Source organism: Bradysia coprophila, unplaced genomic scaffold (assembly GCF_014529535.1).
Source record: "Bradysia coprophila strain Holo2 unplaced genomic scaffold, BU_Bcop_v1 contig_94, whole genome shotgun sequence".
Lineage (NCBI taxonomy): Eukaryota > Metazoa > Arthropoda > Insecta > Diptera > Sciaridae > Bradysia > Bradysia coprophila.
Genome location: NW_023504022.1, coordinates 2,099,807 through 2,115,149, shown reverse-complemented (window position 1 = coordinate 2,115,149; position 15,343 = coordinate 2,099,807). Strand labels below are relative to the sequence as shown.

The 15,343-nt window shown below is 33.5% G+C and overlaps 1 protein-coding gene across 1 annotated transcript; it reads right to left on the bottom strand.

Moving 5' to 3' along the window:
- Positions 1-3,665: 3,665 nt before the first annotated feature.
- LOC119084882 (protein hairy) lies at positions 3,666-14,543 on the bottom strand. Its single transcript, XM_037195028.1, has 3 exons — positions 13,786-14,543; positions 6,999-7,094; positions 3,666-6,872 (listed from the first exon to the last, which is right to left on the bottom strand). The coding sequence occupies exons 1-3, from the start codon at positions 13,891-13,893 to the stop codon at positions 6,069-6,071; spliced, it is 1,008 nt and encodes a 335-aa protein (XP_037050923.1). The 5' UTR covers positions 13,894-14,543; the 3' UTR covers positions 3,666-6,068.
- Between the last annotated feature and the right edge of the window lie 800 nt (positions 14,544-15,343).

The window sequence follows — 15,343 nt, the reverse complement described above, 5'->3', positions numbered from 1 at the left end:
CATCTAACCTGTCGCAGATGGCAAGCATATGATCAGTATTACTATCGGGTCTATTACATCCATCGATCAAAGTATTTTTATTCTGTTGAATTCAAATCTTGAACTTCAATTGTTTAAACATGTATTTTATTATAAAGTGGAATATATTACCACGCAGAGCTTGTCATTATTTTGGTCGTCGTTACAAATGTATGTGACAGATTGTCCGCAAAGTTTCCATAATATGCAGGCCGGCATGCATGTTTGGCTTATCGCAACAGACTGTAGGTTTTGCGAAATATGTATTAACACGCCGAAAGATTCTTACTTCTTATGATTTCGTACAGACCAATGAGCGAGTATAGTCACAATTTTATGCTTGAACACAATATAGATTAAGTCCGAGTAACTGAAAATCCGAACACTGACAGCTGCACCGTCATCCATAGAGAACCCTAACCTCAACTCAGTGAAAAAAATTGAAATTATTGAGATGCCGTTTAATTTTATGTTTTTTCCGGATCTACAAAAACGTTTAATTTGATTGATTTCCAATGAATAAAAAGTGAAATTATGATTGTTTTTTGTATGGTGTAAGTGTTTAGGCTCAATATTTTACAAGAAAACCATGAAAACCATTAAAACATTTGTTTCTATTTTCAAACATGAGCAAAGTGCCTGCTCATTTTCACTGCGTATACGTTGAGGTTAGGGTTCTGTGTGGATGATTTTTGACATTTCGAATAACCTTGGACTTGATCTATAGACCCTTTTAAAATAAACAATGTGCTGGCACGAATAATTTGGAACATAATGATCACAACGTCTTTTATGCAAAGGTTTTAGGAAATGTTTTTATTGACGGGGAATTTTGTACACTGAGCCATCGTTTCATCTTTGTCTTATGTATGCATTGCATTGGATTAAAAAGGAAGATAAATAGGTGACATGAGGCAAAAAGAACATTGACGGTCCTTTCATCTCTAAAGTGTAAACAGCCAATTGCTTGACACGGTAAGTATAGGCACTGTCGGGTATAAGCTCTCTTGGCAGCAGGTTCATCTTCTCAGTGTGGCGAAATGATAAAACAAATTTTTTTATTTTTTCATGAATTTTATATTTTTTTAGATTTCATTTCTATGTACATCCTTATCAAATTAGTTTAAAAATAAATTATATGACATTTATTTTATACATACTATACTGGTTGTTTTTCGTATCAAACGCTACATACTTAACAACAATTTTACTTTCCTTATCTACATCCAAAAATCTGCAATCTAATAATTATAAAAGAACAATTTGAAAACATTTATACCAATTTCTGTACTTATATACAAAATCTAATAATAAAATAAATTCAGCAGCGACGTGGAAGACAACTGTGATCATTGTCGCTCACTTAAAGGCACTAAAGTATTGTTGGTTACAATTTTATTACGAATTACGAATTTCCTACGAATAATGACTGTATTACACTTAACTTGACGGACCACTTGTAGTTTCGCTCTAACATCTGATCGAATCGAAATTGTACGTGGCATCATGTGTCCCACACTTCTAATGTGGGTATACGGTTACTATTAGTTCATAAATTATTTTATGCATTTTTGAATTGAATTGTTTTTGTTTATTAAATTTAATCTTAAATTACTCACAGCTTCGATATTAGTTATTTTTTCATTAAAAAATAGTTAAGTCAATGCATTTCATTTTAAAATTTAGTTTTGTTTTAAATTTTAGAATCTTGTTGTTTCTATACAATTTTCAACTTACAGCATGTTTGTATCATTTTGGTCTTTGCTTTGCAATAATTTTTTTTGAATTGACGCATGGAGTCTTGTGTTTAAATGTTAGTCAGTCATCCTATTATCCACAAAAAAATAATCTTCGAAACTGTAGCAATGTTTGTCGATTAGTAGCTATTGGTGAGAAAGCAAGAAAAATTGCATATTTTTTCCTACTTTTCCTCTTTTCCCGCAACTCCCTTAGTGCACATCCATCAATTTGACAAAAATAATAAGTTAAAATCCTAATTTCATTGAACTTTCCTTTCGAATATGTCTTGGCATTGGCAGCGATATCATCGTTGCATCGTGAAAGGAAATAAAAGCATCGTGTAGTCTAGCATGTACACAGGTTACACATTATATATCTTATACGACTTTTAGGTTAAGGTAAAACATTTTGTTGATATTCCATATTTAGTGCACCACAAAATGTTAATTAAACATTTTATTAATAAAAATAAAATAAAAAATGTTTTTTGTTTCAATAAAACGTTGGTTTACCTTACTGATCGTGTAAACATTGATTTCAATTTTATTTATTACAATTGCAACAATTGATGTGCCTTTTGTGTACATTTTACCAGTAAATAAATTTATATTTAAAAGTAAAACATTTTTGCTTCACGAAAATGTGTTTTTTTTCGCGTATAACATTGCTGCCAATAATCTAGTTCAACATTGTATAGTACATAATATATTGCCAAAGAGTCATGTCGTATAGTATAACAATAAAAAGATTGAAATACACTTAATCATTTTGTTTGTTTTTATGTCATTTGCCCGGGTTCGTTACAATTTAAATTGTTTCACTGACTGGCGCAATTCAATGGAACTGCGTTTGTATAATGAAACATAACTCGGAATATATCATAACTTCGTGGGTACAATTCAAAACCGGATGCATGCACAATATGGTTGGTATTTATGGTCAACGCTTTGATGTGCGGTTTTATTTTTGTTATGTATATAAAATAACCGTGTCCGTTGAATTTCAGTTTCCTATTATCGAATTGAGAGCGGTGTCGTCTTCAGACAATGTTCGTCCAATCAAAACTCAATTTTGATTTTATAATCGACATGAATAACATTGGGATTGTTTCCAAATAATAAGGGTACTCGCGGTTGCGACTTACACTCGAGTATATCCGGTATATTTGAGTATAGATCGTATAACGACAACTGTCAACTGAAAAATAATTTAATTTCGAGTCGACGGATTTTGGTCAAACAAAATGTCAGTGTGAAGTGCGCGATCTCAGAACACCGGTGAAGCAATTTTTTTTTCAATCGGAACACTATCTGCCAAGCGATAAGACTTTGGAAAATTGTTTTCATTTACATGTTCTTCACTGACATCGCGTACTACATTTGCATGGCATTTTGTTTGACCAAAATCCGTCGACTCGAAATTTAATTATTTTTCAGTTGACAGTTGTCGTTATAATCTATTTACGGAATATACTCAAATATACTGGATATACTCGAGTATAGGTCACAACCGTGAATTCCCCTAATGTGTAACGATGCGTAGGAAATGTGATATGTATGCGAGCGTGCATCGGAATCTATCTATAGATGAATCGGTGTGGGTTTTTTGTTTCGGGTTTGTATTTCAAAAACGATTTCGTGGGAACTTTTTTTTTAAATAATTTTCTCAATAACTGAATATCGTGATGTGTCACACCACTACAAATTGATAATCTCTGTTAATGTGGTTTTTTTCCTTAAGTTTTTTTATTTGTTAATATTTTTGATTAAAGAAAGTTAATTATCGGCATGTGAATGGGGTGACGTTAATTAAAAATGATCCTCAATAATGATGAAGACATTTTACGTTTAGTGTGATATTTCCATTATCACTCAATTAGATCATTTTCATGTTTTTTTTTCTTCTTTATTTATTTTTATGATCAGGCACTTTGGAGAATGTTAATTATCTTAATATCTTTTTGGTTGCCTAGCATGAGAACTATACATTGATGTTGTTTACTACGGCCATCAAATAGCAAGATAATTGATTTTGTTTTTTCAAACGACAAATTAACCTTCGTACAGAAGTCACATGTATCTAGAGAAATTGGAAAGTATGTGCTGACGTTAATGACCACTGGTGCTAATAATAATACAACCTTGCAATGAAACTTGTAGCTCATACAACGTAGATACTGACTATTCCCTTTCGACGACCATAAAAAAAATAAATTTATTGTAATTCTGCCTGTCACCAATTCTGTTTTTTTTTTCCTTTTTAAATAAATGATTACGTTTCAGAACAATAGACAAAAAAAGTATTTTAATCAAACATTGGTGACTACGCCAAAAATAAATAATTTATTTATAATACAGAAATTGTGTCGCCTCGTGCCGCTTTATTTATACGTTTGCAAAATATACAAAAAAAACCGCACAACAATCTTTTCAAATTGAATTTATAAGAAAAATTGGGTTGCCAAGAATTTGTTCTGTTGTTGGCTTTTCGTTTAAATTATTTTCATTTCCCTTCTGTACCGTTTCCCAACGCTTTTTTATTTCCATAACTGTACGAATTCCATTAAGACAACACGATTGTGATGTAAAAGTGATTAATCGTTTGTGTTTTTAAGTTCATCTTTACATGAATTTGTGCAAAAATGTTATGCACCGTCACAATATTGAAACGTGAGCGCAACTACATTTTGTCTCATTTGATTAAGATCTACATTTTGACAGGATCAGTTGAAAAATATCCCAGTTTCAACGCATTGCATTTCACCAATGCATAACAAAAGCAGTCTAACGTTTTTCATACAGATGAGTGTCAGTGCAGTTAATAACAGTTCAGTTATAATTCACTAAAAATACACATGTTGAAAGGTAAGACTCGTAGCCGCCCTAACAATTTGCGTAACCCTAACTCAATCAACTATACACGGCAATATATGGCTCAACGGGAAAATTACTGAAGGTGAACTGAGCACGTGATGATGACGATAAGAATTATTGTGTAGTATAGAAACCTTGGTAATATTTGATTTCGTTTGTACTGTAACATTTTCATGTACAACTGGTGTAGGAATATTTTCGTGACATATCATATCGGTATGTAACGCGCTGAAATGAAGCAAGCGCACAACCACACCACTTAAGTTTCGAGTTTAAGAGGAACAGTAAAATACCGAATGACAATGTGTACGTATGGTATGGTTATAATCGTAGTCTTAGAAGAATTTTTTCATTGCGCTTTTCGATTGCGTATAATGAAGCAATTATATAATGGTGCGCGCGTAAGATAATTTCACCTGTTTATTTACCTACACAGCGCTTCAATTTGTAAGATTTTTTGTCAAGATGTTTCAGAGTCGCCTTTTATTGTAATGCAAACTGATGATCAGTTACTGATCATCAAAATACATTCACAACATTCACAATGGAAAAACGTTCCGTTCGTAAATATCTTCTTTTTTTTTAAATGGCTAGTGCTGTATCGTAAATTGTACGTGTTTTGTGTTGCATTTTTATAATTATTTGTTTAGGTTATTCATTAGCGGACACTTAAGAGTTATTACAGAAACATGCGCGCGCGTGCGCCAACTCATTTTTTTTTTTGCTTTCATTTATTTTGATACTGCGAACTTGTTTTCGATTAAATATTTTTTAATTGTACAGGAAACGATTATGTACTTTTGTGATATTATTTGCACAGTTTCAGTGCTCCGACACGTGCTACATATTGGAAGTCGATTAACTGATTTTTTTTCGATACAAACTCCATACTTTATTCAAATAAATTTTTAGTTGCTGACTTGTAATGGTACAGTGTTCTATTAGTGGTCGGTTATAATGCCCAATTGTTTTTCTTTATCATTGTCAACTATTTACGATTTCTCTCACTCCTTATCTTTCTTCACTCGTTTCATATTTACAGCAAAACCATACAGAGAGTTTTAAGGGAATGCAGCCGACTCAATCACAAAAGGGCCCCGGATCAGTAAACAAGCGATATTATCGCATGTTAATATTGAGCCGGGAGTATTGTTATTAAGTTGGTTGCGTCCCCTTAAAACCCTCTATTTTGGTATGAAGACCTCAGCCAAAACATTTGGTCATGTTTTTCAATCAAAATAAACAGAATTTCACTCATTTCTAGGGTGGTTTTTAATCTTTTTAATTCACAAACATTGCTAAATATTCAATCTGCTGTATCGTTCAATTTAGCTAATATCAAAATTCAAATTTATTGGCTGCATTCTTCATCATCAACTTAAACGTAGCATTTAGAACTCAATCAAAATAATTTAGGAAATAATTCATTACAAATATTTACCACGGTCGCCATGTTGCTTGTCGCTTTCGTTCATCGTCTTCTTCATTTTGTGCTTCTTTTTTCATCACCAACGATAACGGTCTCGGACTGTAGGAACGCTGTTGTGATTCGGCTAGCCTTTGCATGTGCTGTTGTTGTTGGCTCACTAAATGATGATGTGGATGATGATTTGAGGTAGGTGTTGGCGTTGTGGTTGGTGTCGCCTGATAGTCCATTGCTTCGTATGAATTGGCCGGACTGGGTGGTGCGTAGCAAATGGGCGATTGACGTGTTTCGCTGGACTGGATCGATGCAGCCGATGCGGTTGATGATGTTCGCGACGGGATGGGAACAAGTGTTGGCATCGCGCATTGAGGCACATGTTGCATTTGTTGGGGCGTTACATAGGTGAGTACGCCATTTATTTTGAGGTAGTAGCCGTTGGCCGGCGATATTTGAAATATTTGTTGTTGTTGCTGTGACTGTTGTGGATGTAACAACTGCTGGTCTTGCTCAGGCGAACCAGGTGGTGACGATGGCAACATGTGAATTTGAACCTGTTGTATTTGGGGTTGATGTTCGGATTTTACGCCGGTCAAGTAGTTGCTGAGATGTTGTAACAGACGTCGCTTTACTACTGGATCTATACCGTGGAATCGATCCACCTCTTTTGCGCATTCAGCGAAGCCGGCTTTGAATTTGTTAACAATATTAGGATCAGCTGCTTGCGACATGGCCGACTGTTGACGCTGAAGGTCTTGTAGATATTTTACTGTCTTTTCAAGTATATCAGCCTTTTCGAGCTTTGAGTGACGAGCGGGCTGTGGAGGAACAAAGTAACCAAATTAGGAATATGGTTTGAGGAGGATGTTTCTAATGGTTTGAGAGAGGAGAGAAGTATGAAGTGTGAAGCGAATGAAGTATGCGGTAAAAGGAGGCTAACTTACGTCTTTCTTTGTTGCATCCAGTATCAGCGTCTTTAGTTCGCTCAAACAATTGTTTATCCTGGCTCGCCTCCGTTTCTCCATAATTGGCTTATTGCTCTGTAAAAAAGAGAGAAGAAAAAAAATGAAAAACCTTGTGGTCGAAGCGCTACCGAATTTAAACGGCATTGGGATAATGGTGTAGCTTGAGGACGCGTTCACCGAAAGTACATCAAAATTCTTTCGAAAATAGCATCCTCCCATCTGTGTTACAACAGAGTTCACAACAACCAAACAGTAAATTTCCATTATAAAACTGATACGCATTCCGTACGCATAACATCGTAGGTAGACCTAGATGATTTCAGTCAAATTTGTTGGTTTTTTTTTTAATTCACGAAACGAAAAGTTGAACAAAAATAATCTTCTAAATGTGTGTCTGGCTGGCGAAACTGACGACATTAAAAACGGATGATGATGTTATTGATTCCCATGCGTGTATATACGGGCTTACGTCGTAGTTTAAATACTATTTGTAATAATAAACAAGTGACTCTCTGAGAAAATAAATCTATGCCGTCGTGCATATCATTTACCTACACACGACTTTTTTTCGGGCTAGCCAGTCCGTAATTAGAAAGATTCGACGAGGAGTTTTTAGTGAGGTATGCCAAAGATTTGTTTGTTGTTTTTTTTTTCGTTTGTTATCTCGTTGAAAATAACAACATCATGTGTGTGGTGTACTTATACATTTTATTGGCAGCCAAAAAAGATTGAAATGAGTAGGTTGACGTGGCTCTTTCTACGGATTTTTTGTTGTTTTTCTTTTTCGTCTTCAAGATAATATCTTCCATATAGTCTGTCAGTTGTAGGTATCCTCCTCAACACATTATTACGGCCTTTACATTATATTTTTGTCTAATTGTGCATAAATAACGTATTTGTGACCGTTTAACTATTACAGAACCATCATCATCAGATGTGGAAATAGGAACAGTCGATTTGTTTATTATTAGAGAGGAGCCGCATCATCGGTCCCGCAACACACACACGGCTACTTTCAATACTGTTTTTTGATTTATGATAGAGGTGGTGAATAATAACATTTCAAGTGTTGTGGGTGGTGCACGCGGTTTTTTTTTGTTCAGCAAAAATACGAGAGTAATTTCAATAAATCGACGATGCCAAGAATTTCGAACTAAAAATACTATAAACTGTGGACGGAACGCGTTTAGTTTGGTCGTTGTTTGTCGTATTCGTACCAGTCGTACCAGATATGTATCATATTATGTCGGTGAGTATTGGAGTTAATTTTAAATATTCAAAAGAATGTATAATCAGGATGGATGATGTATATTCGACTGAAATCGATTCATTTTGCCTACTAACACTTTTTTTTGCAAATGATATTTTATTGCGCCAGAAGTGACTCACATTCTAATCTGAATGAATGATTTAGTCTTAAGTCAGTGAGTGGTTCATGTAATGTCCCTGGTATATAATGAAATATTTCCTCACTAGATGGGAAATTGTGAAGCAGGAGGCTCACACCACATCGTGTGATGAGATATTTCAATTATTGAACTTGTTTCAATGAGCCTTTTTCGTAGCAATGCGACTTAATCATCTACTTTATCGCACTATTGCGATAAAACTGTGTGAACCTCCTTTATGACACTGTCTCGGTTCGAGCTACACGGGAACCCTCGAGACTAGAGCATCAGGTACTTTTCGCTGGCAATGTGTTGGATACGGTTATTACCTTTACATGCTACATGCGTCGCAAACCGTAATTTTCATGTTTCAAGCACTTCTTTCGACGCCATCGGGAAAAGTTAAAAGTCTCGGCTTCGCCTCGGATCAACAAAATTCACACGAAAACTCTACTTTTCATCTTTTTATCCCCAGTCATGTAAAATACTATTGCTCTACATATCGATACTTCTACATACAATGATGCAACATGACAAGACAAGTCGCATATTTTATCAAATCTGTTACTATACGTCACTTTACAATGATCAAAACGACATTGTGAAATTCAAACGAACGACAAAAAAACAACGTTATCTTCGAATAGTCATCACGGATAGAAACTTCCAGACAATGAGTATTTATCAATAGCAAAAAAGCTTGAAAAATAAGGTAGATATCATTAACACCTCACCTCACCTCATATGCCGATAAAGATAAACGTTAAAATGACATTTTATCGTGAATTTGTTTTTTTTTTTAATTTAAATTAATTCGTTCAATCAATTTCCACATCCGCGACCGAAATTCGTTAAAAAAAAAATTGGTTATCTAATCAATGGTTAAACATGACGATACTATTATATGTTCATTCAAACAAAAAAACAAAACTTTAATAATTACACGATTCTAGGTGATATCTCGGTTGATATAAAACAAAAAATTAATTCTGTGGTTTTGTCGATTTGAACGTTTTCGTTTCGTTTCGTTTTTTTTTTCTTCGTTTCATTTCATTTTAATGTGAAGGCGTCGTGTGCCGCGCGTGCATTGACGTAATTGTATGATAAATGATGGGTAAAGATATAAAATGGAATATGAAAATGAAAAGCGATCTGATGGAGATAGAGGTGTATACACAACACACGAGTTAAAAATAAGTGAGTGAGAAGCCAGAATTTTAACAGAAGAAAAATTATTTGCATTATGTTTGCAGATGAAATCAACGATTCATAATGTCGTCGTCGTGATGTTCAAATCTTTTTTTTTTCTTTTCCTTGTGACAAATTTAATTTACAAATTCATCAAACAAATTACAGATGGAAATTTTTTCTCAAATAAAAAAAAAACTTTACGATTGACGCACTTCACACCGGCTTTAATCAATTAAAAAAAAATCAGCCAACAATTTATTCATAATTTCAGACAACAATGATGTCGTGTGGGCTAAAGTAATTAACAAATTTGGTGTAAAGTTATCACGTAAATTTATTAGCAATGTGGGAAAAAATAAACAAAATTTTTAAATAGTTTTTTTTTCGTTGCTGTTTGCGGTGGGTGAGCTAAATGATTCTCCATAAAATAAATTATTAGTTTGACCGGTACCGATATGTTAACGTGGACCTAAGAAGTTTTTCGACGAGTATCAGTCGTTTCCGTAGACCCACATAATATTGTTAGATGCGTGGTCTGGTCAACGAAAACCAAACAAAAACCCAATTTGAGCATGGAATTGAAAATGTTGTGGACAACACAACTCGTGTAAACATACCAATAAAATCTGAGATCACTTGTGGAACGCATTGGTTGTGAAACTGACGACTTTCGTTTCGTAGTTGTCCCTATAACTAATAGGGAACGTCAGAGTTTCTGAACAAACGGGAAGATCAACTTTGACAGATTCACTGAAAAATAATTAAATTCTGACAAAGCAATTAGTTTTCCGGACTCCTGATATCATGCGCTACACAATGGCATTTTGTTTAATTAAAATCCTAGCAATCAGAATTTAAATGCTTTTCAGTGAATCTGTCAAACTTGCCCTTTCCGTTTGCGTTTCAGATTGGATTTTCTGTTCAGAAAATCTAACGTTCCCTAATAGATCATACCGACAGTACCGATTTCCTTGATCAAACATATTTTACAATGGAAAATTATCCAAAGTCTATTTTGAGAATTGCGACAAACAAGAAGTGTTTGATACGCAAACAGAAAAATTTCTTTTGTTTAAAATGGCTAGCTCGTGTGAAATCGTTTACACTCAAAACGTGTATTTCTGGTCATTAATTTATCTGACCGATAGTGTTGCATTATAAAATTACAAATATTTTCGTCAATTATTTCATGTTTTCAGTGCATTTATTTTGTTATATAAAAATGCCCCACAAAACTAACGAATGGTTTCGATAAAAACTCTTTGCTGGACACGTTAATCTTCGCATCGCCATTCGGTCGAAAAACAAAAACATCTAAAATATTGAATTCAAACGTTGTTGTTGGCTGTTATACCACGCAAAAATGCCTATAATTTTCGTTTTTAAACCGTTTGAACATCTTTAAACAAGTTTTCTTCTTCTTTAAACATTTTTATACTTAAAATATTTCTCCCACGATTGCCCTGTAAATTATCGTCCAGAGACCGTCCATTTCATTTGAATCGTCGCAATAGTGTTCAAACAAAACGAAAAAAAATTATCGCTCGTTTTTTTCGTCTTTGTAAACATCGACAAAATAATATTAATGAATAGAATGAAGTGTGACACAGAGTCATGTTATTCTAGATAAATAAAAACGTGACCATGTTATTTTCCATGTGTAAAAAAACAATATAAATAACACACACAAAAAAAATTCGCTCAACACCTTAGCCAAACAACAATCCCACATATTAGCTTCTTTGTAAAATTGAATGTGAGTATAGTAGAAAAGAAAAAATGAAATTACAACCGAACTACCTATACCAACCGTTAATATATCCAAGAAAATATGAAGAGATTTTTTGTGTTTTTTTTGATATATTATGAATTTAACTCTCGTAATCTCATTCAGATTTTAGCGTTATATTTATCCAATGAATGAAAACATCGGTCCTGTTTAAAATCATTTTACAAATCTGCATGGGTGAAACATAAACAACAGCATCAACCAATAATTCTACTACATTCTGTTCGTCTATAGCATCATCATCAATTTTTCTCGAAACAGAAGAAAAAGCACACGCAACACCAATTTCGAAATTAATTTTTTTTTTTTATTGAATTAAAATTAAGTATCACGTTGATTCATTTATGTTTACTTTAATATTAAAAGTTGAATATAAGGCGAGAGAAGTAAAGCAAAGCAAAAAAAAAAAATGAAATGAAATTATGAACATTCCGTCTCGGATACAAATTAAACTGTTTTTAAATCACCTCCGCTTTTTTTGTGTGTGTGTTTCACTGAACCGAAGGCACGTGTTAGCATGGCAATTATTATTAATTCATTTTGGTTAGTTTTTATTTTATGATCATATCGTAACCGAGTAATGGATGTGATCATAATAATACAAATAAATAACATTCAACAGATGCAATTCCGAAGAAAAAACATTACACTTTTGTTTCGTGAAATGTGTAAAGCTTCGGAATCGTATGCTCGCTGGTAATTGAGTGTTTTGTAAATAATTGGCGAATAATAAAAAGAATGAAAATGAGCCGAAACGGTGAATGTGTGCCCCGTGTGTGTGCATATCAATATATGTATTGTACACGTGATTGGCATTTTTGTTTCTTTTTTTTTGTGTGTGACACTTACAATGCCATTAAATGTTTCATATCTTATGATGTTAAAGTGTGTGGCTGCCTTTAACGAATTCGAATTAACCAAACATGTGTTCTCATTGTCGCATGTTATATTGTCATAGGCGAAATATTTATTGAAAAATAATCAAATATTTGCCAATAGTATTCTGTAATAATCTAAATTTAAACAATTTTCAACAATTTTCTTGCATGGCGTTTTGTTTTAAGCAGGTTTTATGAGTCGTTCAGGAACGTCGATAGAATGTTCAATGTTCAGAAATTACAAATGGTTTTGTTTTCGCAGGAAGTTCGTGTATTTGTGGTTTTTAATCTTGTACCTATTGATTGGTTATGTATGTCATGTAACTTGGCTAATTGAATTCATCTTTGGTTTAGACTCAAACAAAATACAATTTTAACGACAACATTTACCGACTACCCACAGGTTCTTGTGGTATAATATAATAAATTAAATGGTTTAACCCAATTGAAGTAAAAGATTTTGTATCAAACATTAGGGCTGTATCTTCTCGTTGCTAACAGGTTAGGTAGAGAAGCGACTACTTCCGATTTTTAATTTTTTCTACCGAGAATAGTTAACGTCAGTTAATGAATGGGAATCGAACTATTCATATTTTGTCATGAAATTAGACCTAAAAAATACATGCGGGTGCGGGATAATTTACATAATAAACAAATTATCAAAATTCAGTCACGTCATTTTGGCTTTATGGATGAATGTTTCTTTGTTACGTCTAACCCACCAACCTATATCCATAAAATATTACCTACATGTCGACATTTCATATCGATACGATAGACAATATTATTGAAGGCACTTGTTGCATAATGTCAAGCAACAGGTGTCAGGTTTTACTAACAGGCGTACTTTTCTAATTCAAGTATTCCCTTCGACGTTCTCATCATGTAGAATCCTTTACATAACTCGGTATAATAATGAAAAGTCACATTGTCGTGTGATAAAATTGATCTTGGCTCTGGTCTGGATCCACAAACGTCACACTAAAATTCGGCTTTTCATCTTATGTAAATGACTATGTTTTGCTTATTAAAATGGTCTGTTAATTTCGCATTAATTTTTCGAAATGTGGATCTTAGCATCTTGACAATGAAGTACGTAAGAGAAAATAAATTAATAAAATTAACTTAAAATTTATCAAAACTGAATTTACATTCAAATAGAATTGCAAATTCCCCCCAAAAAAAAAAAGAAATCAAAAATTCTAAATGTCGACGGGGCTGATATTTTTCAGTTCAAAAACATTCTCAATGTCTCAACCAAATTTATTCAAATTTTTCATCGCATGAATTGGTACAATTGTTTTTTTATTGAAATTGTAATAAGTGATACCAGTTGGTCTGGTGAATAATTTTTTTTTCTGTTAAAATTCGAAAAATTTCCTATGGATCACGTTTTTTGTCGACGAAAAATTTAATAAAATTTTCGTAAGCAAAAAACGCCAAGGAGAAAATTGAGTTTCCGGAGATAGGATCTTAGATTTTATCTATTTTATTGAAAATGGTATTTGTTTTCCACTTACTCTTCTGTTATCACTAGCCCTTTTGACAGGCTCTACGGCTGCGGTTGGAATATTTCCGTTCATTGTTTTTGGTGCTGTTGATTGCATTTGTCCAATTCCAGTAACCATATTTTCCGTTAATTTTAAATATTCCACAAAAATTGGTTTATTTCTTCACCACAAAAAATTTTAATTTTCAAATTTTCCACCAAAATGAGGATCTAATTCACTCTGCAGTTTCTGAAGACTACGAGTCACGATCAACTTTTTTTTTATCTAAATCACTTTTCGCCAAAAAAAAAATAAATATCAAATTTATCTTTTACATACACCACTGGTTGTCTTATCAAATTTCAATGGAAACAAAAGTTTCTTTATTCCGGAAGACTTAATTTTTGCTTTATCACTTTCAGTTTCTTTTAAACAAATTCTGATTGGACGAACCACAAAAGAAGATATTTCTACCGCAAAAAAATGAGTTACGGATTTCAAAGTTATTTCAAAAAATTATTGTTCAACCGAACGAGTTGAAAAAAAAAATTATTCAAAAACGAAGTGCGAAGTGATCTTTTTAAAAAAAAGTATTTTCAATGTTCACAGCACGACGGTTCGTGCATTTCTGTTTCGAAAATCGTCTCAACAAAATAATCGTTGTTTCTCCTGTCTATACCCATAGAGTGTTTCGTACAATCGTTGGTATAATAAAATAAATTCGTACTTGTTGCTTGAACGTGTTGTTTGTTGTTGTCGATGAGTGTATTTTCTACATTTCTGTGGTATAAGTCGAGTCGAGTTTATTTTGTTATCAGACTTTGAGCGGATAAAGGAGAGGGGCAGACGAGACGTTCAGCCGAATGTGGTGTGCGAAGCGGCCTTTTCGGTATGAAGTGATGTGTAGTGTGTATACACCACAACAGTTTTTTTTTCTAGATTTTTTTTTTTAATTGACGACCTTTGTGTCGATATTGAAAATGAAGTGGGGATAAAAGCGTGCTTGGCTACCTTGTGTACCCTGTGTACCGACAGAATTATCTATAAGTTAAGATGTGCGAACGAGATACATTCATTTTTGATTCGTGCTGCAGCAGGTAGATATATAGAAAATTGTTGAATGTGTTTTTTTTATAAATGAAACCAAAAATAGCTTTTGATTGAACGATGAAAATTCATTTAAAGCTCGGATGTATATATATATACATGCGGCCGTCGGTGTTATATTTTTTTTATCTACTGCGTACTTCTTTTCAATAAATGAATATTATATGCGGCGGCGGCAGCTCGGCATGGTGTATTAAATATATGGATACCTACCTCAGCTATTTCGTTTGGTTAGTGTGTTAAATACATGATCGAAAAGGGTTTATCTCTTGATTCAACGTATCTCTGCTATTCTTAAATGAATGATATGCGGCGTGTACTGTCATATATGATGGTTTTTGAACGTAACGATAGTTATTTGATGAGTATGTTTCTGGTTCGGTAAAACTATTGATGGAAGTGCATTTTATGTTATAATAGTAAGGTGTTGTAAACTGACGTCGATGCAGGGGAAAACCAAATTGATAGCAATTCTTAGAAA

Excerpts from the sequence above, each read along its gene's own strand:
- LOC119084882 (XM_037195028.1), bottom strand. The coding sequence starts at position 13,893 with ATGGTTACTGGAATTGGACAAATGCAATCAACAGCACCAAAAACAATG. Across the intron at positions 7,095-13,785 it reads GGGCTAGTGATAACAGAAGA|AGCAATAAGCCAATTATGGA; the intron begins GTAAGTGGAAAA and ends TCTTTTTTACAG. Across the intron at positions 6,873-6,998 it reads TGGATGCAACAAAGAAAGAC|CCCGCTCGTCACTCAAAGCT; the intron begins GTAAGTTAGCCT and ends GTTCCTCCACAG.